The sequence below is a fragment of the Macaca fascicularis genome, chromosome 14, assembly GCF_037993035.2.
Source record: "Macaca fascicularis isolate 582-1 chromosome 14, T2T-MFA8v1.1".
In the NCBI taxonomy this organism is placed as follows: Eukaryota; Metazoa; Chordata; class Mammalia; order Primates; family Cercopithecidae; genus Macaca; species Macaca fascicularis.
In genome coordinates this window covers 19,476,177-19,499,766 of record NC_088388.1, presented here as the reverse complement: position 1 = coordinate 19,499,766, position 23,590 = coordinate 19,476,177, and the positions used below count along the sequence as shown (strand labels likewise).

The window sequence follows — 23,590 nt, the reverse complement described above, 5'->3', positions numbered from 1 at the left end:
ACGCAAGGTAGAAGAAGCCCTTCTGTTCCCTTAAGGTGCTGGCCCGTCCCCCGTGGAATTCCCTGCTCTTTCCTCCTGCGCTGATCAGCAATAAACGCTGGACTCACTGCCAGGCACCATGCCGGGCATGCCCAGATGTGCTAGACCTGGCCCCGGCCCCCCAAGAGCTCGCGGTCTGGTGGAAGAGCAGGCTTGTGGGCTGAAAGAAGCAGGCCTCCCAGGGCTCTAGTGGCAGGGGAGCCGAATGGGCAGTGCGGAGCTGTGAGTAGGAGGGGTATGTCATCGGCTGTGAGCAGGCAGCTGCTTATCAGGTAGAGAGGGAGGCCAGAATTCAGGGCAGAAGGTGTGCCAGGTACGGCAGCACAGCAGTAAGCCGGGCACAGCCAGATTGGGGCACAGAGAATAGGTTGGCTTGGTTAGAACCAAGGCTTTGTGTCACAGCACAGGAGGTTGTTAGTGCCACACCACAGGAGCCACGTCTGCTGGGGTGGAGGAGGCAGACTGTCTCTGATTCAGTGGTCTCAAAGTATGGTCCAGGGGGTGCCCTGACCCATTTCAGGAATTTGATAAAGTCAAAACTATTTTCAGAGCTACCCTGGTTCCTGCCTTTTCTTTGCTGTGCTGATGACACAAAAGCAGTGGTGGGTGAAAGTGCTGGCCCCTCAGCGCACATCTAGGCAGGGGCCCCAACATCAGAGTCCTTACTGCATACGTACATTTCTTTAAAAGTAGTGAAGATCATTAATGTTATAAAGTCTAGACCCTTGCGTACCTATACCTTCTGATATTTTGTATGAAGGAATATGAAATATACATAAGGCACCTTTGCTGCAAACCAAACTGTGATGAGGAAAAGCTCTTACTCGGTGGAGTTGTAAGCTGTACTAAGTGCTTCTTTTAAGAACACCATTTGGGCTGGGCGCGGTGGCTGAAGGCTGTAATCCCAGCACTTTGGGAGGCCGAGATGGGCAGATCACGAGGTCAGGAGATCGAGACCATCCTGGCTAACACGGTGAAACCCCGTCTCTACTAAAAATACAAAAAACTAGCCGGGCAAGGTGGCGGGCAGCTGTAGTCCCAGCTACTCGGGAGGCTGAGGCAGGAGAATGGCGTAAACCCGGGAGGCGGAGCTTGCAGTGAGCTGAGATCTGGCCACTGCACTCCAGCCTGGGCGACAGAGCGAGACTCCGCCAAAAAAAAAAAAAACACCGTTTGTACTTGGACACCTGATAGACAAACTAGTCAGATATAGGTATTTGGCAGACATTTTCTCAAAAGTGAATGACATGAGTTTGTCACTTCCAAAACGGTATCACTATTTGTTGCCAGGCATGGGCCACCATGGCTCATATCTGTAATCCTATCACTTTGGGAGGCCGAGGCGGGAGGATCACTTGAGCCCAGGGGTTCAAGACCAGCTTGGGCAACACAGTGAGACCTCATCTCTATATTTATTTTTTAAAAATAAATAAATTAATAAAATATTTGTTGCCAATGATAGAATTTGAGCTTTTGAGCAAAAATGAGAATTTTAGAAACCTTTTTATTCACTTCCTAGAGCCTGACAGCTTCCTTGGACTTAAAATTTTTCTGATGAGATCAGTAGTAAAGTTGGTGTGATTTTTGGTATTATATAATAACATTTGGGCCAGGGGCGGAGGCTCACACCTGTAATCCCAGCACTTTGGGAGGCTGAGGCAGGCAGATCACCTGAGGTCAGGAATTTGAGAGCAGCCTGGCCAACATGGTGAAACCCCGTCTCTACTAAAAATACAAAAATTAGCTGGATGTGATGGCACACACCTGTAATCCCAGCAATTCGGGAGACTGAGGCAGGAAAATTGCTTGAACCTGGGAGGAGGTTGCAGTGAGCTGAGATCGCAACACTGCACTCCAGCCTGGGCGACAGAGCAAGACTCTGTCTCAAAAAAATAATAATAAAATAAAATAAGGCCAGGCGCGGTGGTTCACGCCTGTAATCCCAGCACTTTAGGAGGCTGAGGCGGGCAGATCACGAGGTCAGAAGTTCAAGGTCAGCCTGGACAACATGGTGAAACCCCGTTTATACTAAAAATAAAAATAAAAAATATTAGCCGAGTGTGGTGGCCCATGCCTGTAATCCCAGCTACTCGGGAGGCTGAGACAGGAGAATCAATTGAGCCTGGGAGACTGAGGTTGCAGTGAGCTGAGATTGCGCCATTGCACTCCAGCCTGGGCAACAAGAGCCAGACTCCATCTCAAAAAATAAAAATAAAAATAAAAAATAAAATAAAATAAAATGTGTCACCATTTGGAAGATCTACATAACTCAGTAAATCGGTAACATCAAATTTTGTAACATCAAGCACCAGTGACCAGTGCTTGATGTTACAAAATTCAAAATGCAAGGTAGTCCAGTGAAAAGTTCATTGACATGGTTTTTTATTTATTTATTTATTTATTTTGAGACAGAGTCTCACTCTGTGGCCCAGGCTGGAGTGCAATGGCGTGATCTCGGCTCACTGTAGCCACCGCCTCCCAGGTTCATACGATTCTCCTGCCTCAGCCTCCCAAGTTGCTGGGATTACAGGCACCTGCCACCATGCCCAGCTAATTTTTTTTTTTCTTTTTTTGTATTTTTAGTAGAGACCGGGTTTCGCCATGTTGGCCAGACTGGTCTCAAACTCCTGACCTCAGTCAATCTGCCTGCCTTGGCCTCCCAAAGTGCCGGGATTACAGGCATGAACCACTGTGCCTGGCCTGATTCAGTTTTAGAGTCCACATTGCTACTAACCTTTGAGAAACTATCATTTGTCATATTTTGGTGTAGTAGCAAAGAAAATCTATAGAAAATCTATAATTACCTGGAAAGGCTGTTAAAGATATTCCTTCTTTTTGTAACTACATGTCTGTGTGAGGCAGAATTTTCTTCATATACTTCAACCAAAACAACATGTCACAACAGATTGAATGCAGGGATAGACACGAGAATCCAGCTGCCTTCTATTAGGCCAGACATTAAAGAGATTTGCAAAAAATGTAAAATGATGCCACTCTTTTTGCTAACTTTTTTTAAGAAAGTTATTTCTAAAAGTGTTGTTTATATTAACATGTAATGGGCTTATTGTTTTTAAGCTAATATCTTAAGCATTTCTCAGTTTTAATATCTGATATGATACATATTAATAGCTGTCACCCCCTAAAACAAAACTCTTTTGGGATCTTCACCAATTTTGAGAGTGTAAAGGGGTCTGGGAGCTTTCAAGTAGCTGAACACATGGAGGTTCCTGGTGGATGGTGTGCCCAGGGAGGGTGTGGAAGCACCTTGCCCCTTCCCTCATTTAAAAAAAAAAAAAAAGGCCGAGTGCAGTGGCTCACGCCTGTAATTCCAGTACTTTGGGAGGCCAAGGCAGCAGATCACAAAGTCAGGAATTCGAGACCTGTCTGGCCAACATGGTGAAACCCCATCTCTACTTAAAATACAAAAATTAGCTGGGCATGGTGGCAGGTGCCTGTAATCCCAGCTACTCAGGAAGCTGGGGCAGGAGAATCGTCTGAACCTGGGAGGCAGAGGTTGCAGTGAGCCGAGATCACGCCATTGCACTGCAGCCTGGGTGAGAGGGGCAAGACTCCATCTCAAAGGGAAAAAAAAAAAGAGTTTAAAGAGGTCTTCGGATGAGGCAGTTGGACAGCTGCCACTCTCCAGACCCTAGAGCGCCATGGCAGGACTGGGAGCTGGGAGGGTGGCATTCCGGTCAGGATACACATAACATGGACTGGTCTCTTCTGGGCATTCTTTAGCTTGGCAGAGCCAGAAGACGAGAAGCTGGAGTCCCAGCTCAACCAATTCTGAGTCGTGGGCAGTCACAGGCTTCCACAAGCCTCGAGTGCCCCATCTATTCAGTGGGACAGTAATGCCGTCCGCACAGGGGAAAAACCCAGCCTCCCGTCTGTAATGCTGGTGAAAAAGTACTTTGTAAGTTGTGAAACACGCCACAGATACTTACTTTTGTGGTTGTTTTGTCTGGAGCCAGCGTGATTTAGCTTCCCCAGACCTCAGAAAACCTGTCCAGTGGGCGTGAGAAGGCATTAGGTGGCTAAATAGGGGGCATTAGTGGGGGGCCCCCTCCCTAAAAGGGCCTGGCTTCCACTTCTCCCTCCCACTTCTCCCTCCTTAGACCTCGTTCCCGAGCTGGGGCGTGGGCTGGGCTGTACTGGGCGCCAGGTGGAAGGCAGGCCACTGGGCTGTCACCCAGCCTGACTCTGGGGACCTTGGGAAAAGGAGCTGGGAGGCATGCTCGTGCGCAGTGTGCCCGCCCGCCCACCCACCGCCTGCTGCAGGGCCTGGAGCTGCCGCTGGGAGAGGAAGTGCGTTCGGTTACCAATCGGGTTATTTTCATAACGGCTGTCTCAGGCAGCGGGGAGGAGGGTGACAAGGGGGAGGGGGCAGAGGAGCAGCCACGGCCGCTCGCTCTCCAAACTAGGACTTGCTCAGCAGAGGCCGCCAGCCCGGAGCTGGAGCCAGAGCCCGGCATTGGGGACCCCAGCTCCCTCCTGCTTGCCCCGCTCCCGCCTGCGCCCTGCCTTCCAGATCAGGTCAAAAGGGGCCCCCAGCCCCTCCTTGCCTTCTGCTTCCTCCCTCTGTATCTGGCTGGGTGGGTGTGGGGAGGGTTGGATCCGGGTGGACCCAGGCCCCACCATCCCTAGGCCAGGGGCCTGCCCTGCCCAGTTCCTGAGCTGATGGAAAAGGGTCCCGCCAAGCTCTTGCTGAGCCAGGGCAGAGCCTGCCGAGTAAACACTCACTGGCCTGGTCGCCTTCTTACCGTCCAGCCTGGCCCACCTGCTCCCCGAGGTACATTCTGTTTGTTGTTTTTGACAGGATCCCTGTGGTGAGTCCCAGCCTGGGAAGGGAGGACCCTGCCTCCCAAGCCTCTAGGCTGACTGGGGAGGGGCCGACCTCCCTTCCCGCTTCCCCACCTCCTTCCCTCCGACCCGGGGACTGTGGGAGCAGAGCCGAGGGGGTTCTGGGGAGGCAGCTGCAGGCCCTTGCTCTGGGGCTGCTGGAGGTGGGGTCGCCATGCACCATGCCCAGCCTTCACGGAGCGGAAGGCGGACGAGGCCCTGCCCAGGGTGTGGAGTGGGCGCTCTGGGTCAGTCCCATGGGGTATCCTGTGAGAGCAACTCAGGAGGCCAGGCCTGGTACCAGGTGCGGAGAGTGCGTTCCTCACGACACAAGCAGATAGCCAGGTGGCACCTGCGGCCGGCTCTGTTCCTCACGCGGTGGGCGGCGGCCTCCCTGGGCACTCCTGCTTCCCTTTCTGGGTTCCCGGCCTCACTGTGGGCAGACAAACCCTGGAGGTAGCACAGTCACATGCTCTGGTGTCTGTGGTGGGTGTAGGCCCTGCCAGGCCCCTGCTGTCTGCCAGGTATCGCCAGGCACTCTCCCTCCGTCATCGCATCCAGACCTCCTTTATGCCAATCTTCTGAACCAGAGGGTGTGAGCTCCATTTTGCAGATGAGAAAATTGAGGCTCAGAAAGGTTAGTAGATCAGCCTTAGGGTGACAATGGCAGATTCAGGATGCCAGCGCCCTTGAAACTAGCATAAGGCGTGAGATGGCCTGGTCTCTGGAGGGTGGGTGTCCTGTCTGCTGTAGCAGTAGCCGATGAAGCTCTCCGGCCTGCCCGCCCCCATGGCAGCCACTGCAGCTCGGCTGCCCACAGCTGCAGCCACTGTCCAGCAAGGGTGCACGGCCAGACACCACTGGCCTTGCCTCCTGACTTCCTCTGTCCTTTCCCAGGCCCTGTCCTTGTCAGGCCCCAGAGCCGGAGGTTGATGGGGTCCCCTGAGTCCTTTCCTATCCTGTCCCCGTTGGTGTGACAGGCTCTCCACCCGGAGACCGAGGGACAGCCATTTTGCTGTGCTCTTGGTGTTGAAGCCCTCGGGGTGACCTTTGCACATACTATGTGGTGAGTTGGGGGTGACCAAGAGCACGAGGTGAGAAGACACTGTCACGCAGAGCTGTGCTATCGGAGAGGCTCAGTCCCAGGGCGGGTTCCAGCAAGGCCCAGGAGAAACCCCAGCCGAGATAGGAAGTGAGGAGTCAGGCTGTTACTGACCAGGGACAGAGGTTTCTATGGAGACCAGAGGAACAGGAAGCACAGGCCTGCAGGGAGGGGCATGGGAGCACGGAGGCATGGGTGCCCAGCAGGAGAGCCTGTGGCAAAATAGCTCAGCCACTCTGACAGTCTCCCCAGACAGACAGGGAAACTGAGGCCCGTGAGGGGCCAACTTGCACACAGTCACATAGCACTACCGGCCCTGCCCACCCCACTCTGCTGGGAGGGACGGCACCATCGGCCACTGAGGAGACTCCTGGACAGATGTGGACCTGGGTTGCCTGGCAGTGTGTGGAGCCGGGCACCGCAGGACCACATGCCAGCTGCCCTTGTCTCTCGAGGGGGTCCTGGTCCCTGTTGTCAGCGCAGGTCGGGGGCCGCAAGCTGGGCCCAGTCCTCACCGCCGCCCACGGTTGCAGCGGCACCTCCCCCCACTGACTGTGGCCTTTTGTTTTCTGGGTGACACTAGCATCAGGCGGTGTGTCCGGGTGACTAATCTCCTCCAGGCTGGGCAGCTGTCACAGGGCGGCCTGACCAGGCGGGCGGGGAAAGCTGACACCCTGGGGAGGGCTGGCAGGCCAGTGCCCTGACGGCAGGGGGCAGTTGGGCCTTCAGGCTCCTCTTCTCCGACACAAAGTAGGTCCCAGGTCGGGAAGACCTGGGTTCAGGTCCCGACTCTGCCGCTGACTGGCCATGGGACTGTGGCATGTTATTGGCCCTCTTGAAGCCTCAGTTTCTCCGTGTCTAGAATGGAGCTGTGGGTCCTGCCTACCTCGCAGGGCTGTGGTGAGGATCACATGAGATGATAAAGTACTTAGCCCAGGGCCTGTCACATAGCAGGCGTTCGTTATTATTCCCTACCTGGTTCCCTTTCCTACCCCATCCCAGCCTCATGTTCCAGGAGGAAGGACCCTGCAACCCACCCTATTTCTGGGGCGCAGGCTTTGCCATTAGGTAGACTTGGGCTCCAGCACTGGCTCCACACTGACTGGCCGGGGACCCTAGGCAGGCCACCTCTGCGTCAACTTCCTCATCAGGAACAGTGTGATGCAGTACCTGTTCATTGGGGTTACGGTTGATGAAATGATCTCAGTGTTTGCCAGGGGCTTAGCACAGTGCCTGACACATAGGGGCTCAGTAAATGTCAGCCGTGACACTGGTGATTTTGGGGGAGGCCCAGCACTCTCTGCCCATGCCTGCCGTCCTGCCCCTGCAGCTCCCTCCTGCCCAGGCGGTCTGCTCTGAATGGGGCACATTTGGGGTCATAAGAGCACTGCCCTGACCTCCCTGTCATCTGAGGCAGCTGCAGACTCCAATAGGCAGAGACCAAGAGCTGAGCCGTGCAGAACTCTGCTTCCCTAGGCACCTCCACCGTGTCCGTCTCTTCCCTCAACACCCCTGCACCTGGCCTGAAGCTGCTCGAGACCTGCAGGGCAGTAGCAAATCAGAGTGCGGTGAATGGAAGGAGAAGGTGCTAGACGTGGGCCTGGGCCTGACTCCTCCAGCCCATCATCTCTGCCTTCGTCCTCCCTCCTGTCCATGGTGCTTCCAGGGCATCACCCACCATGCCTAACTAATGCCAGCCTTCAGGGGACCACAGGGCTTCTGTCAGCCCCAGGCAGCACTGTCCCAGGGCTGTGACCTTGACCTCTGTGGCTGCCCGGGGCTAGGATGCATCCCCCACCAGTCTCTCCCCAGGACTAGGACAAGGACCAGGGCCCAGGAGATCGCCTGCTGTGGGGCACAGGTAGCCTCAGGTACCTGGCGGCACTGCCACCCTGATCCATGCCAGGCAGGCTGCCCTTCCCCTAATGTTAGGAGAGGTGAGGGCACAGGAGCTCGATGCTGGCTGTGAAGAAGGGTAGGCAGGGCGGAGGTGAGCTGGCAGAGGGAGCAGAGCATGAGTTCAGGATGGGTCCGGGGAGACCAGGTCCAGGTGGGAGCTAGGATGATGCCCACAGCTCCTGCCTCCCTGCAGCATTTGAAATTGTGAGTATCCGAGCATCCAGCATCAGGGCCGCAGAAGAAGGTCCAGTCACAGGCTCCCTCAGCAGCAGAGTCAGAATGGTTTCCCAGCTTCACCCTGGGGTATCCATTCTTGTCCCTTCAGAAAGGTGAGACAGAGCAGGTGAGCACCAGAAAGTTCTTATCATCAGTGCCTCAGACGTACAGGCACGCACACACCCAGAATCCAGAAGGCTTTGCTTTTGGCCCAAGCCTATTGTCACGGTCCCCTGGGTAAAAGAAGACTGAGCAGCCCCTCCCCGGGGTGAGCCAGACATCGACTCTGCAGTTCCCTGAGACCTAGTCTCCCCTGAGCTACACATTAGACCCTCTCCATTTCCAGGAGTCATCTTCAGCCTGACTCCAAGGCTGGGGGCCAAGAGACTCTGGGGGTCCTGTCAAGACTGAGTTCCTTTGCAGAGAGCCTCGTTTTGTTATAGCTTGGTTTGTGCCATGTCCCGGGGGAGACACCTAACCTGCTCCCCCATGTTGGTGGCAAAACAAAGACCCAGCGAGTAGGAAGCCCTGCCCTGGGCCCCACCGTCCATCCAGACAGACCGACTCCCCATTTTCTTTTTGTTTTCTTTTCCATCAGCTTCCGGTGGGGCAGGTGGAGGCCTTTAGGCCCAGGGCTCTGTGGATTCTGGTGCCTGGATGGGGGAAGAAGGGGTAGCCTGAAGCACCCACCTACCTACGACTCCAGGGCTCCCTAGGGTGCAACGGGGGAGAGCATCAGTGCCCCAACAGCTCTAAACTTGGGCTCCCCTGAGCACCCTTGGGACCCTCACATGGAGGTCAGAGGCTGCAGTGACCCCTCCCTCCCTCGGGGCTTGCTTCCCTCCTCATGGGGCAGAGGCTGTGAATGGGCTCCCAGACGCAGGACAGACCATGGCCTGGTCCAGCTCCTGATGTCTCCGGTCTCTGTGCCCAACAGCCACCCGCCTGCCATGGAGACTTTCTTTAGGAGACATTTCCAGTGGAAGGTGCCAGGCCCTGGAGAGGGGCAGCGGCGGCCCAGCGGTGTGGGGCTGCCCACGGGCAAGGCCCGGCGTCGCTCCCCTGCTGGGCAGGCCTCCTCCTCACTGGCACAGCGGCGCCGCTCCAGCGCCCAGCTCCAGGGCTGCCTCCTGAGCTGCGGGGTGAGGGCCCGGGGTTCCAGCCGCCGGCGCTCCAGCACTGTGCCCCCTTCCTGCAACCCCCGTTTCATCGTGGATAAGGTGCCCACTCCACAGCCTACCACTGTGGGGGCCCAGCTTCTTGGCGCACCCCTGCTGTTGACCGGGCTTGTGGGCATGAATAAGGAGGAGAAGGGTGTCCAGGAGGATGTGGCAGCCGGGGTGTGGAGCGCCGTCCAGCCAGGCACCAAGACACCAGGGCCATCCCCACCCCAGGGCGCCAGGCCGCTGTCTTCCCTGCCCCGCTACCTGCGCCGAGCCTCCTCCCACCTGCTCCCTGCGGATGCCGTGTATGACCACGCTCTCTGGGGCCTGCACGGCTACTATCGGCGCCTCAGCCAGCGGCGGCCCTCAGGCCAGCACCCTGGCCCTGGGGGCCGAAGAGCCTCAGGCACCACCGCCAGCACCGTGCTGCCCACCCGTGTGCGCCCACTGTCCCGCAGGCGCCAGGTAGCCCTACGGCGCAAGGCGGCGGGACCCCAGGCCTGGAGCGCCCTGCTCGCGTAGGTATAGCTGTGGCCAGCAGGGCAAGTGGTGTGACTTCCTGTGGGTCTGGCCTGGGCAAGGGCCTTGAAGCTCTTCCCAAGTGTTCCCAGTTGGGAACACTCTGGGCAGTGCTCTGAAGCCAGCGTACCCCAAAAGGCCATGTCTCCTGCAGGGAGCCTCTTAGTCTCTGGGGCTGCTGGGAGGCTCCTCCGCCTTCCCTGTTGCCAAGGTCATGGAGAGGGCAGAGGCCCCAGGAGGTGGGAAGAAGTAGGGTCAGCAAGTGCTCAGCCCCCTCCTCAGCTGTCTTCTCCTCTGTAGGAAAGCCATCACCAAGTCGGGCCTCCAGCACCTGGCCCCGCCTCCGCCCACCCCTGGGGCCCCGTGCAGCGAGTCAGAGCGGCAGATCCGGAGCACAGTGGACTGGAGCGTGAGTGCCTGAACACCCTTGGGTCCCAGCCCCACTGGGCTCTTGGCCAAGGTGCAGTTGGAGGGTGGAGGCACTCCAGGCAGCTGGGAGAGCCAAGCCTGGAAGGGTTGGGACAGTGGGGCAGACGGAACAGAGCAGGGTTGATCAGGGCGCTGGAGCGGGTTTGTCTTGGGAGAGGGCGGGTGGGCAGGGGCTGATGGGAGGGAGGGCTGGGCGGCCAGCATGCGCTGAGCAAGCCCGTCCCATGGCTAGGAGTCAGCGACATATGGGGAGCACATCTGGTTCGAGACCAACGTGTCTGGGGACTTCTGCTACGTTGGGGAGCAGTACTGTGTAGCCAGGATGCTGGTGAGTGCTTGCTGGGGCATGCTGCCCCCTGCTGGTGTTGCCAACAGCCGCTGCCTTTTTTCCGGGAAGGTGGGATCAAGCCCGCTCCCTAGCACCCCTGCTGTGGGTCGCCCCAGGATGGTGAGGGGTGCAGGGGCTTTGTCTGGACGCCAGGACTGGGGCTTCCCAGTGCACACAGAGGGCAGCTGTGCTGAGGCAGGCAGCCTCCGAGATAGACTTACCTGGTGCCTCAGGGGCCCTCTCTTTCCTGTCCTGCAGCAGAAGTCAGTGTCTCGAAGAAAGTGCGCAGCCTGCAAGATTGTGGTGCACACGCCCTGCATCGAGCAGCTGGAGAAGGTGGGTGGGTAGCTCAGCTTTGCCCGCCCCTGCCCTTTGGGTGCTGAGGCCCTTTCAGCACACGCACACACCCACACATTATACAAACATGGCCTGCCAGGAGCGACCCAGCCCTCGGGGGTGAAGAGTCAAGGACCCTGGAGCCAAATAACTGCGTTCGAATCCTGGCTTCTCACTGATTAGCTGCTGTATCCCCACTGCCTGGAACAAACCTGGCACCTAGTGGGTTCGTTGAATATCACTCAATGGAATGAACTGACGAATGGTGGCCCTTGTACCATTTCCCATGTCCAAACTAGCGCTTAGAAGAGGCCATTGATTTGCTTCATTGAAGCTTCATAACTCAGCTGTGGCTGGGGGGATCCCCTACATCCCGCCTCTGTGGAGACCTTTCCCCAAGGGCCATTGTCCACTGTGCATTTGCATCTGGGGGCATGTCTGGGCACTGTGCTTCTAGAGGGAAGTGGAGGCAGTACTGGGCAGGCGGGTCAAGGCCAGGGGCAGAAGGGTTCGCGTGGAGGGGCAGGGCTCCCCAGCCTGCAGAAACCCAGGCCAGCATACGAGAGAGACTGTAAGACTAGGAATAGCTTAGGCAGGCTCACACGGGCTGCTTTCCCCAGCCCCTGAATTGTAAAGTGAGACTTCCTTATACCTCTAATAAGGCTGAAGTAGGGACAGTTATGAGAAAGGAAATAGAAATGCAGCCCCAAGCACTGTACACTGATCATCTAAGGTGGAAATCGAGCTAGGGTTCCACAGATTAGCTAAAGGTTTCCAGGGGCCAGGCAGTGCAAGTCTGCATGCGAGAACCAGGCTGGCTGCATGTGCCCAGGTCGTGAGTGCCAGAGGGCAAGGAAGAAAAGGATGCGGCCGAGCGCGGTGGCTCACGCCCGTAATGCCAGCACTTTGGGAGGCCGAGGTAGGTGGATCACCCTGAGGTCAGGAGTTCGAGACCAGCCTGGCCAACATGGTGAAACCCCATCTCTACTAAAAATTAGAAAAAGTAGCCAGGCTTGGTGGCATACACCTGTAATCCCAGCTACTCGAGAGGTGTTGGTTGCAGTGAGCCAAGATTGCACCACTGCACTCCAGCCTGGGCGACAGAGTGAGACTGTCTCAAAAAAAAAGAGAGAACGATGAGCAAACCACGGTCCCATGTTAGTTGGGGGGACAAACCCGAAGCTCCCAACCTCCCCCTCATCCTGGGTGCTGGGTGGAAGAAGGAAAGATCCCTCTGGCTAGTGAGGAGGAGGCAGAGAGGCAGGAGGGCTTCTCACAGGAGGTGTCTCATGTTTCAAGGACTCTCGGGATGATATGAGGGTATCCCCGCCTTTTGAGGATGACTCTGGGTTGTCCTGGAGGAAGTGACCATATACCTGACCCCGAAGGGAGGTTCTGACATTTTGGTGGTCACTGCTGTGTTCCACAGATAAATTTCCGCTGTAAGCCGTCCTTCCGTGAATCAGGCTCGAGGAACGTGCGCGAGGTAAGTGTCCAGGGTAGGGTGCTCAGGGACAGGGCCACCCTAAGATTCTGGCATGGGCCTCTGTGCAGTGCCTCCGGAGTGCCACCAGAGGGCTCGGCTCCCTCTAGGCTGGTGCTCTCTGAGGTCTGAGTTCTGCCATGCGGAGGCCTAACTAGCGCTGCCTACAGAGGGGGTGGGACAGCTTGTGCCTCTTGGTGCTTCCCAGCCTTCTCCGGCTCTCCTCTGACTCTGAGCCTCCCCTGGGCCATGAAGAGAGTCTTCAGCCCCTCCTCCACTCATGCGCAGGACTGCAGAGAGCTTCCTGCAGCCCCCACCTTCGATGTATTGAGCCATGTGGGCCGTCCTCAGGGCTGTGCCCCTGCCTACCCCTCACCTGGTAAAATTTCTCCACTTCTCCCCCAGCCAACCTTTGTACGGCACCACTGGGTACACAGACGACGCCAGGACGGCAAGTGTCGGCACTGTGGGAAGGTGAGAGGCCCTGCCCGAGGAAATCGCCACCTGCACCCGTGGGCCTGAGCCCAGGCTGTGTGGCCAATGTGGCCTGCCCATCACTGACCGCACCCTGGCGTGCAGAGTCCAGGGCTGACTCTCAGCCTGGCTGCAGTGCCTTCAGTCCCCAAACACCCTGGCCTGCTCTCGGTCTCTGGGCTTAGCAGGAGAGCAGGGAGGAAAGTTTTCTTCCGACGTGGCACGCCTGGCCTGCTTTGAAGCTGCAAGTGGCCCTTTGGAGAATCATATATCGGTGACTCCGTGGATACTTGTGTGCCAGGCACCAAGCTGGGCAGTGGTTTCCCACCCTCCTGAGGACAGTGTGGCTTGAAGCCAGGCTTTCCAGGCGACAGCCTAACACAGTCCACAGTTGTTTGGTTCACTTACTTGTTTGCTTCTTGCCCGCCTCCCTCAGTAAGTGCAGGCTCTCAAAGATGGAGAGGCTCACTTCACTGATTCTCAGCACCTGGCCCACTACAGGCCTTTCATAACAGCCTGTGGGATGAACAGGGAATGAATGTGATAGGTACTCGGAAGCAGCAGTAAATTTCTTTAAGAGCACATGGGGGCCTGGTCAGGCCTCGGGGGTAGGAAGGAGGGAAAATCCGAGTGAGGCAGGAGTTAGCCTGCAGTATGCACACGGTGCTGTGCAGGTTACTTCAGGGAGTCAGGGGGCCCTGGCTAAGCAGCCCTGCTCTTCTTTATATATATATATATGTGTGTGTGTGTGTGTGTGTGTGTGTGTATTTTTTTTATTTTATTGTAAAAAAATGTGTTCAGACTGGGCATGGTGGCTCATGCCTGTAATCCCAGCACTTTGGGAGGCTGAGGCAGGAGGATCACCTGAGGTGATGGAGATTCAAGACCAGCCTTGCCAACGTGGTGAAACCCCATCTCTACTAAAAATACAAAAAATTAGCTGGGCATAGTGGTGGGCGCCTGTAATCCCAGCCACCCAGGAGGCTGGGACAAGCGAATCGCTTGAACCGCTTGAACCTGGAAGGTGGAGGTCGCAGTGAGCTGAGATCACGCCACTGCACTCCAGCCTGGGCAACGAGTGAAACTCCATCTTAAAACAAAAACAAAAAATGCGTTCAGAGCTGGGCATGGTGGCACATGCCTGTTGTTCCCAGTTACTTGGGAGGCTGAGGCAGATTGCTTAAGCCTGGGAGTTTGAGACCAGCCCGGAAACATAGCGAGGCCCTGTCTCTGGGTGGATAGAGGTTGGCAGCAGGAGAGGGACTGGGTCTGCTGCTCCAGGCCTGCCCTGGTGCCCATCCGTCCTGTCTACCCTCAGGGATTCCAGCAGAAGTTCACCTTCCACAGCAAGGAGATTGTGGCCATCAGCTGCTCATGGTGCAAGCAGGCAGTGAGTGGTGCCCCCGCCCCCAGGGCCACGCCCTGCACTGCTGGGTTTGGGTCCCCGAGTCCGAACACGGTCCCGCTGAGCCCTACCCCTCACTCTCCTCAGTACCACAGCAAGGTCTCCTGCTTCATGCTGCAGCAGATTGAGGAGCCGTGCTCCCTGGGGGTCCACGCGGCCGTGGTCATCCCGCCCACTTGGATCCTCCGTGCACGGAGGCCCCAGGTGAGTACTTCCTGCACCCTTGATGCCCCCCACGTACTTGGGGTCTGCCAGCCACCCCAGCCTGCCCACCTTGTCACCAACGCCCCCGCTTCCCTTGCAGAATACCCTGAAAGCAAGCAAGAAGAAGAAGAGGGCATCCTTCAAGAGGAAGTCCAGCAAGAAAGGGCCTGAGGTCAGTCCCAGGCTGGACAGAGGCTGCAGGGGGGCCGGAGAGAGGGGTCTGTGGCTCAGGGTACAGACCTTCCGCCCCCGGCTAATGCTGCCAGCTGGCAGGGGTCCGTGTGGGCTCTGGGGCCTCTGAGAAGGCAGGATTAGATGCCAGTTTCTGCTCTGTGGCCTGGTAAGATCTGGCCCAGAGGTGGTACATGAGGGTACACAAGGGGGGACAGAGTCACCCAGGGGGCCTGCTAAGGATGATGGTAGGGTGTCGTGGACAGGAAGGAGCTTACAGGCTGTCGCCTTGTCTCCCAGGAGGGCCGCTGGAGACCCTTCATCATCAGACCCACCCCCTCCCCGCTCATGAAGCCCCTGCTGGTGTTTGTGAACCCCAAGAGTGGGGGCAACCAGGTAAACGTGGCCTTGCCTCTCAGCTGAGGGCTCGGGCAGGGATTGGGGTCCAGCCTGTCTGCCAGCAGCTATTCCCAGAGCCCGTTCTGGCTTCTGCCCCAATCCCTCTTTCCCAGGGATCCTGAGAAAATCCTGTCCTTTCTCCACCCCTCACCCCTTATTGGCCCTGGTTCCCACAGTCACACCCCTCTCCCTGTGCTTCTCCCACTTCGTCCCGCCACTGCCTGCCTGTCCCTCGGCTCCCGTCCCATCCAGGGTGCGAAGATCATCCAGTCCTTCCTCTGGTATCTCAATCCCCGACAAGTCTTCGACCTGAGCCAGGGAGGGCCCAGGGAGGCGTAAGTACTTGCCAAGGTTTTGTGGGGGACGTGGGGGGAAACTTGCCTCACTCCTGGGGTACAGCACACATCCCCTGACCCCACTGCCATCTTCCCACGAGCCCAGGCTGGAGATGTACCGCAAAGTGCACAACCTGCGGATCCTGGCGTGCGGGGGCGACGGCACGGTGAGCTCCCTGCATGGGCCAGCCGAGCACCAGGGCTGGGCCTGAAGCCGGGATCCCTGTGGGCCTGACCTGCCTCTGCTCTCCCTCCCCCAGGTGGGCTGGATCCTCTCCACCCTGGACCAGCTACGCCTGAAGCCGCCGCCCCCTGTTGCCATCCTGCCCCTGGGTACTGGCAACGACTTGGCCCGAACCCTCAACTGGGGTGGGGTAAGCACCCATAGGAGGGGGGTGCAGCCGGGGCCTCTCCAGCCACAGAGGGCTCAGTCCCTGCCTCCTCCCCTAGGGCTACACAGATGAGCCTGTGTCCAAGATCCTCTCCCACGTGGAGGAGGGGAACGTGGTACAGCTGGACCGCTGGGACCTCCACGCTGAGCCCAACCCCGAGGCAGGGCCTGAGGACCGAGATGAAGGTGCCACCGACCGGGTAAGTTGGCCAGGGTGGGGCGGGGCAGGGAGGGCCACTGGGGACTGGGTCCCACTTTCCCACTTGCTGGTTCTGGGATCTTGGGCACGTCTCTTCATTTCTCCAGTTTCCACTTCTTCCTTGTACGATGGGAATAATAGTACTTGCCTCACAAAATGCTGTTGTTTTTGTTTTTGTTTTTTTGAGGCTGAGTCTTGCTCTGTCTCCCAGGCTAGAGTGCAGTGGTGCAGTCTCAGCTCACTGCAACCTCTGCCTCCCAGGTTCAAGCAATTCTCCTGTCTCAGCCTCCTGAGTAGCTGGGATTTACAGGCATGTGCCAACACACCTGGCTAATTTTTTTTTTCTTTTTCTTTTTTTTTTTTTTTTGAGACAGAGTCTCACTGTCACTCAGGCTGGAGTGCAGTGGTGCAGTCTTGGCTCACTGCAACCTCCACCTCCCAGGCTCAAGCTATTCTCCTGCGTCAGCCTCCTGAGTAGCTGGGACTACAGGCACCTGCCACCACACCTGGCTAATTTTTGTATTTTTAGTAGAGATGGGGTCTCACCATGTTGGTCAGGCTGGTTTTGAACTCCTCACCTCAGGTGATCCATCTGCCTCAGCCTCCCAAAGTGCTGGGATTACAGGCGTGAGCCACCACGCCTGGCCAGAAGATGCTGCTTTATTCCACAAACATGCACTGAGCGCGTGCTACCTGCCAGGCACTACTCTCAGCAGTGAGCAAAACCAAGCTCCACTGTCGTGTTCCACATGGCATGTCAGGAAGAAGTGTTAGGGGAGCTGACAGGGAAGAGATGCTGCCAGGCATGCAGGGAAATCCCCCAGGAGCCACCAGGCAGAGTAGGGCTGCGCCTGACGGCAGGTGAAGGCAGACACTGCTGACCAGGGAAGGCCTGTGAACAGATGGGCTGAGCTGGCTCGGCCACACAAGGCCCCTGGAGCGGGGACATCTGTAAGGCCCAGCCCTCATTTTGGTCCCTTGACCTTTTTCCAGTTGCCCCTGGATGTCTTCAACAACTACTTCAGCCTGGGCTTTGACGCCCATGTCACCCTGGAGTTCCACGAGTCTCGAGGTTGGCAGCCTCCCACTGAGGCCAGGGCAGGGTGGGCACAGGAGTGTCCCCAGGAGGGTCAGACCCTGCTCCTGCCAGTGAAGGCATCCATCCCAGCCCTCCCCCAACCCCACCTGGGCAGGCTGGGGTGACTCACTGGCCCCCCTGCTTGTCTCCACCCAGAGGCCAACCCAGAGAAATTCAACAGCCGCTTTCGGAATAAGATGTTCTACGCTGGGGTGAGTGGGTCTGCACCCCCGCCTGTGCCCACCTCTTCTACCACCCGTGCCCGTGCCCACCTGTGTCCACCAGGCCCCAGGAGCCCTGCTGGGTGCCGGTAAGGAAAGATCTCTGTCAGCAGATGGTGACGCTCTCTGTCTCCCACAGACAGCCTTCTCCGACTTCCTGATGGGCAGCTCCAAGGACCTGGCCAAGCACATCCGAGTGGTGGTGAGTGGGGCCAGGCTGCCGCGGGTAGGCGGGCCGGAAGGGAGGGAGGCCACCTGGCACATGCACCTCAACACCCTCCCCGCCCGCCTCTAGTGTGATGGAACAGACTTGACTCCTAAGATCCAGGACCTGAAACCCCAGTGTGTTGTTTTCCTGAACATCCCCAGGTGAGGAGGGGCCTCCTGGGGTGGGGGAATGGGGCCCTGCTGTCCTCTCCTGTAGAGACTGTGTTTTGAGGCCCGTGTCATCGCCCGCCCATGCAGGTACTGTGCAGGCACCATGCCCTGGGGCCACCCTGGGGAGCACCACGACTTTGAGCCCCAGCGGCATGACGACGGCTACCTCGAGGTCATTGGCTTCACCATGACGTCCTTGGTGAGTGGGCGCTGGCCCCACGGTGCCTGGGAGCACAGCCCAAAGGTGGAAGGGGTCATCCACACTCGCCTCCATGGGCCACGGCAGCCTAGTTCATCCTCACCTTCCTTCTTTGTCTCGTTCCTCTGGCTCGAGAGCGGCACCCACCCCCTTTCCTCGCTATGCCTCGGGATACCTTCACTCCCCACTCTGACTGAGCAGTCACCTTCATTGCCTCTGCCCCCTCCCCTCCCCACCTAGGGTCTCGCCCTCCCCTCTGCCCTCTGACCAGGGGTCACTCTCACCTTTGTTCTCTGGCTAGAGCTTCTGCTTCGGAAGGAGCAGAGCCTGGGGCCCGCCACCCCCAGCCCTGGTGCCATCTGACCCGAGCTTCCTGTGTCCACAGGCCGCGCTGCAGGTGGGCGGGCACGGCGAGCGGCTGACGCAGTGCCGTGAGGTGGTGCTCACCACGTCCAAGGCCATCCCGGTGCAGGTGGACGGCGAGCCCTGCAAGCTTGCAGCCTCACGCATCCGCATCGCCCTGCGCAACCAGGCCACCATGGTGCAGAAAGCCAAGCGGCGGAGCGCCACCCCCCTGCACAGCGAGTACGTCCCACCCCGCCACGTGCCCTGGGCGCCGAGGCCAGAGCCTGCCCTCTCTGGGCCTTGGTTTCCCCATCTGTAAAAGGGGCTGACTGTCCCTCTGCCCCAGGGGTGTTGGAGTGGGGCGGGACCTTCTCTCGGCACGTGGTTTGGTGCCAGGCCGAGGGTGGCACCCAGGCAGGGCCCTTGCTGAGCCCCCGCTTACCGGCCCTGCCCGACAGCCAGCAGCCGGTGCCTGAGCAGCTGCGCATCCAGGTGAGTCGCGTCAGCATGCACGACTACGAGGCCTTGCACTACGACAAGGAGCAGCTCAAGGAGGCCTGTGAGTGCCGTGGGGTGGTCTGGCAGGGTGGCCAGGAGGGGATGAGGCAGCCGGGGCCCCCTTGGGCAGGGCTGTGGGATGCAGCCAGCTGCTGACAGGTGCTCTGTCCTCCAGCCGTGCCGCTGGGCACTGTGGTGGTCCCAGGAGACAGTGACCTAGAGCTCTGCCGCGCCCACATCGAGAGACTGCAGCAGGTAAGGGGTGGGGCCTCCCCAGGTGCCCACCAAGAGGGTGGCGAGAAGTGAGGACATGCCCCTTCCTCCCGCAGTGAGCTCGCCCTGCAGAGCCTCCTCTGTGCTGGTGGCCCTACTCCAAGTTCCCTTCCCTCCCTGGCCCCCACTCTGTCCCAGCCTGGCCTTTGCTTCTCTCCACAGGAGCCCGATGGTGCTGGAGCCAAGTCCCCGACATGCCAGAAACTGTCCCCCAAGTGGTGCTTCCTGGACGGTGAGTCTACTCCCAGAGTGCCAGGCTGTTTCCTGTCCCCTCCCTAGGGGAACCCAGGTGGGGGCAGCAGAGGACCTAGGCCTGGACATGGCACTCCCTGATCCTCGGCTGCCTTCTCTCCCACAGCCACCACTGCCAGCCGCTTCTACAGGATCGACCGAGCCCAGGTGAGCGATTGCAGGCCTGCTCCAGCCACAGCTGGTTCCGGGCCCCAGGGTCGCCTCTCCTGGGGTGCCTTCCCTGTTAGCTCCCCTGATGGGCTCACCTCTGTCCTCACGCCTCTGAGGGCCTTCACACTTGTGTGTGCACAGCCTGGGTTGCGGCCCTGCCCTCCACACTGGAGAGTACAGCGTGGTGCCAGCCGGAAAGGCAGCCGGATACCTAGCAAAGGCTTGCTGGGTGGGCAGGAGGGCCTGGAAGCCCAGAGCCATCTAGGGAGACATAGAAGCAAAGGCACTCTGGCCAGGTGCCAGCTCATCTGGTAAAGGCTGGACAGTCGGAGGAGGCGTCAGGAGTGGGAAGGAGTGGGAGAAGGACAGGCAGGGTCCCTTGCCTGGCCACCTCCTTTCGGTGTTTGTGCTCACAGCAGAGGCTTCTCCAGGTCTGCCAGCCTTGCTGCCCCTCGGCCCCCTCCGTCAGGTGCCCTGACCTCCTGCCCTGACCTCCCCCCCAACAGGAGCACCTCAACTATGTGACTGAGATCGCACAGGATGAGATTTATATCCTGGACCCTGAGCTGCTGGGGGCATCGGCGCGGCCTGACCTCCCGACCCCCACTTCCCCTCTCCCCACCTCACCCTGCTCACCCACGCCCCGGTGAGTCCTGGTGTCCTGTTCCTCCAGCCCCCGGCTTTCAGTCCCACATGTAAGCCGATGACTCCGGAATCCCTGCTTCCAGCCCCTCCACCAGTTGACTAAATGGTGTCAACCTGCACCTGGCCAAAGCCCCCCTGACACCTTCAGCCCTGCAGTTCCCTGGGGAAGCAGCCTCACATCCACCTGGGCTCGCTCCCTGACTTCTACCTCCCCTGGACCTCATCCTTCAGCCAGTCCTGGCGGCCCCTGCCCCACCACCCGAGCACTCCCCCCATCCCCACTGCCACCAGCCTGTCTGGCACCAGGGCTGCCATGCCACACCCTGGCCCCCAGCTCTTATATCCCTGCAGCCATTTGTGCCCTCCCACCCCCGTCTCCACACCACGGCCAACTAAAAATGCAGAGCATACCAGGCCATTCCCCTACCTAGAAGCTTCTTTCTCAGCATCCCTTTGAACTCAGGTTCTCCCCAGGCCCCCGGTCATTGCACTGGGCTCCCAGCCCCCTCCCTGTGTTCACCTCCACGGTCCTGCCCCACTCTCTTCTCCTGGTTCTTTGAGGCCTCAGGCTTTTGCCACCACTGGACTTCTGTCATCACTGCCTCCAACTCTTCCCCCATCTTTCCAGAGCTCCCCCACCCCCATCCCACTCGAATCTCAGCTTGGCAGTTTCCTCCTTGGAGAGGTCACTCCTAGGACCCCTTCTGCAGGGGTGCCACACCACCTGTTCTGAATTCTTCAGAGCACCCTTCCTCTCAGAACTCCTTATTTATTTGACTTGTTTGCATCCCTGAACTAGAATGTAAGCTCCATGAGGGCAAGGGCTTCCTCTGCCTCGTTTCCCTGCTGTATCCCCAGTACCCGGAATAGTGCTTGGTGTGTAGCAGGCACTCAATAAACTGTGGAAAGGATGAAGACGCCCCCAGTTGGGGCTGGGGAGGGCGAGCAGCTGGCCTGTGCCATAGCTGGTCACAGCACATCGTGCTCTGTTGCAGGTCATTGCAAGGGGATGCCGCACCCCCTGAAGGTGAGGCCTCTTCCTCTGGGGCCCCTCCTTTCTGCCTGGTTGGGGGCAGGAGACTCAGTGGGGTGGGGATAGGGCCCAGATACAGCCTTACACAAACACAGCCTTCGAGCTTCACGCACCAACCCAGCCCTGGGCGCACATGCCCGGCAGGCACAGTCCTGTCCACTGAAACACCAACCCAAGCCCAGGTCCCCGACTGCAGAGTAACGGGCAGGTGTTCCGTGCAGGTGAAGAGCTGATTGAGGCTGCCAAGAGGAACGACTTCTGTAAGGTACTAGCTCCAGGCTCCAGTTCCTTCCCCCAGCAGCTCCCTCAGGTCCTGGGGAGCAAGGCCTCTGGGTTGAGCCAAGAGCTGACCTGCTCAGGTGCTGTCATCTGTCATCCTCTGGCCCTCTGTGGGATCTCCAGTGATCGTCCCATTCCACCTTACCCTATCTCTGTCTAGGCCACAATAGATGGCTCCTAGTAGGGGCTTCCTAGCTCAGTCCACCAGTCCCTGGTGCTTAGAAAGGAGCAGGTCAGAGGAAGCACTGCTCCAGGGCCTGGTCACCAATGCTGCCAGGGAGCCCACAGGCTGTGGGGTGAGAGGCCCCTCTGGTGCTCCAGAGAGACCCACAGAGGCAACTCGGGAGTAAGATGTATGAGCGCACTCATTTCAGGCCTGTGCTGGTGTACCCGGCTGTGGGCCAGCGTGTCAGCTGGGGGAAGGAGGGGTGGCCCCAGGAGGCCCTGCCCTGCCATGCCTCCTGCCCTCAGCTCCAGGAGCTGCACCGAGCTGGGGGCGACCTCATGCACCGAGATGAGCGGAGCCGCACACTCCTGCACCATGCAGTCAGCACTGGCAGCAAGGATGTGGTCCGCTACCTGCTGGACCATGGTGAGCCGGGTGATGGAGCCCAGGGCCTGGGGCCAAGGTGGGAGGAGGAGGGGCTGTCAGGCCTCTCTGACCACCCTCTCCCCTTCTCCAGCCCCCCCAGAGATCCTCGATGCCGTGGAGGAAAAGTGAGTATCTGGGCAGTGCAGGACCCTGGTCATCCTAGAAACCGCCCTTTTCCCCACCCCTCCCATTTTGTCAGGTCAGAGCCCATAAACTTCCTGGCCACATCTGTCATCCCCTGGGCCACCCCTGTTGCCCCAGAGCCCCGAACTTCGTGCCTTTTCTGATGGCCCTTGGGAGACAGATGGGTGGATCAGGGGCCGGGATGGGGTACACAGCCAGCCACTGCTCCCCCAGCGGGGAGACCTGTTTGCACCAGGCAGCGGCCCTGGGCCAGCGCACCATCTGCCACTACATCGTGGAGGCCGGGGCCTCGCTCATGAAGACAGACCAGCAGGTGAGCAGACGGCGGGCAGGAAGCCCATGCAGGCACCAACCAAACCCTTCCCAAGGTCCTAGAGGAGAGCTGGGGCTGGGGGCTGTCCCTGGGAAGACGCAGTCCAGACCCTGAGAAACCTGAGCCAGCAGGGGAGGAGCTGGTGGGCAGAGAGGCCTCCCTCCCGACCAGGCCACAGGGAGGTAGAGCCCCTGCTTCTCAGCCTGCTAGGGGGTAGGCCTGCCTCTGGCCCCTGCTGATCGCAGCTCCCCCTTCCTCCAGGGAGACACTCCCCGGCAGCGGGCTGAGAAGGCTCAGGACACCGAGCTGGCCGCCTACCTGGAGAACCGGCAGCACTACCAGATGATCCAGCGGGAGGACCAGGAGACGGCTGTGTAGCGGGCTGCCCACGGGTAGCAGGAGGGACAATGCGGCCAGGGGACGAGCGCCCTCCTTGCCCACCTCACTGCCACATTCCAGTGGGACGGCCACGGGGGGACCCAGGCCCCAGGGAAAGAACCCCGTGCCGCGCCCTAAGGAGCCGCCCAAACCTAGGGCTGGATTCAGGAGCTGGGGGCCTCACCTGTCCCCCTGAGGCCCCCAACGGACCCGGAGGCTCACAGGGGAACAGGACACGGCTGGGTTGGACATGCCTTTGGCGGGGGGATTCTGGGTCAGGGCGCTCCCTGGCCGCAGCACATGCCCTCCGAGGAGTGGAGGGGCTGGAGAAAGAGGGAGGCCTTCGGAAAGAGGCCTCCTGGGCCCCCTGGTCTTCGGCCGGGCCCCCAGCCTCCGCTCTTGCCCCACCCCACCTCCCCCGGGCTTCCTCCCGGACACCCAGCGCCTGCTGCACTTGCCCGCCCTGCCCTGCTTGGCACCCGCTCCGGCGACCTTCCCTGCTCCCCCGTCATTTCATCGCGGACTGTGCGGCCTGGGGGTGGGGGGCGGGACTCTCACGGTGACATGTTTACAGCTGGGTGTGACTCAGTAAAGTGGATTTTTTTCTTTTCTGCTTTTCTTCTTTTGCGGAGGAGGTCTAACAAAAAGCGGGGGCTGCGGGGTTGTCCTCGGGGTGGGGAACTGGATGCTGTCGACAGCACCTTCTCGGGTCCCCGGCTCCCGTTTGGGGGTGGGTCCCAGGGCCTGCCCGGTTCCTGACCTCTGCCCGACGGCCGAGCTCGTCGGGGCCAGGGGCGGGGCCGATCCCTCCGGCTTCCCGCTTCCCGCGGGGAACAACAATGAAAGTGAAAGGGGTGGGGCGGGGGCGAGCCCGGGCT

General features: G+C 59.1%; 1 protein-coding gene across 26 annotated transcripts in view; it reads left to right on the top strand.

Moving 5' to 3' along the window:
* Positions 1-23,321, top strand: part of DGKZ (diacylglycerol kinase zeta) — a 48,230-nt gene extending 24,909 nt beyond the window's left edge. For 5 of the 26 annotated variants that reach the window (XM_045371718.2, XM_045371716.2, XM_074013808.1 and 2 more), the window contains 30 exons: positions 10,081-10,189; positions 10,442-10,537; positions 10,796-10,873; positions 12,303-12,359; positions 12,762-12,830; positions 14,149-14,220; positions 14,323-14,439; positions 14,540-14,611; positions 14,911-15,006; positions 15,262-15,344; positions 15,451-15,511; positions 15,605-15,718; positions 15,795-15,935; positions 16,928-17,006; positions 17,169-17,224; positions 17,373-17,435; positions 17,529-17,602; positions 17,699-17,810; positions 18,196-18,395; positions 18,614-18,714; positions 18,829-18,908; positions 19,089-19,158; positions 19,285-19,325; positions 19,835-19,974; positions 20,969-21,000; positions 21,228-21,271; positions 21,757-21,877; positions 21,969-22,002; positions 22,235-22,334; positions 22,596-23,321. In XM_045371718.2, the coding sequence (XP_045227653.2) occupies positions 10,081-10,189; positions 10,442-10,537; positions 10,796-10,873; positions 12,303-12,359; positions 12,762-12,830; positions 14,149-14,220; positions 14,323-14,439; positions 14,540-14,611; positions 14,911-15,006; positions 15,262-15,344; positions 15,451-15,511; positions 15,605-15,718; positions 15,795-15,935; positions 16,928-17,006; positions 17,169-17,224; positions 17,373-17,435; positions 17,529-17,602; positions 17,699-17,810; positions 18,196-18,395; positions 18,614-18,714; positions 18,829-18,908; positions 19,089-19,158; positions 19,285-19,325; positions 19,835-19,974; positions 20,969-21,000; positions 21,228-21,271; positions 21,757-21,877; positions 21,969-22,002; positions 22,235-22,334; positions 22,596-22,712 (2,629 nt within the window). In that variant the 3' untranslated portion in view covers positions 22,713-23,321. Of the gene's footprint in view, positions 1-4,456; positions 5,519-5,778; positions 5,948-8,696; positions 9,784-10,080; positions 10,190-10,441; positions 10,538-10,795; positions 10,874-12,302; positions 12,360-12,761; positions 12,831-14,148; positions 14,221-14,322; positions 14,440-14,539; positions 14,612-14,910; positions 15,007-15,261; positions 15,345-15,450; positions 15,512-15,604; positions 15,719-15,794; positions 15,936-16,927; positions 17,007-17,168; positions 17,225-17,372; positions 17,436-17,528; positions 17,603-17,698; positions 17,811-18,195; positions 18,396-18,613; positions 18,715-18,828; positions 18,909-19,088; positions 19,159-19,284; positions 19,326-19,834; positions 19,975-20,968; positions 21,001-21,227; positions 21,272-21,756; positions 21,878-21,968; positions 22,003-22,234; positions 22,335-22,595 lie in introns of those variants that run through there. The other 21 variants (XM_045371719.2, XM_074013801.1, XM_045371722.2 and 18 more) reach the window with 18 other exon arrangements.
* Positions 23,322-23,590: the final 269 nt, after the last annotated feature.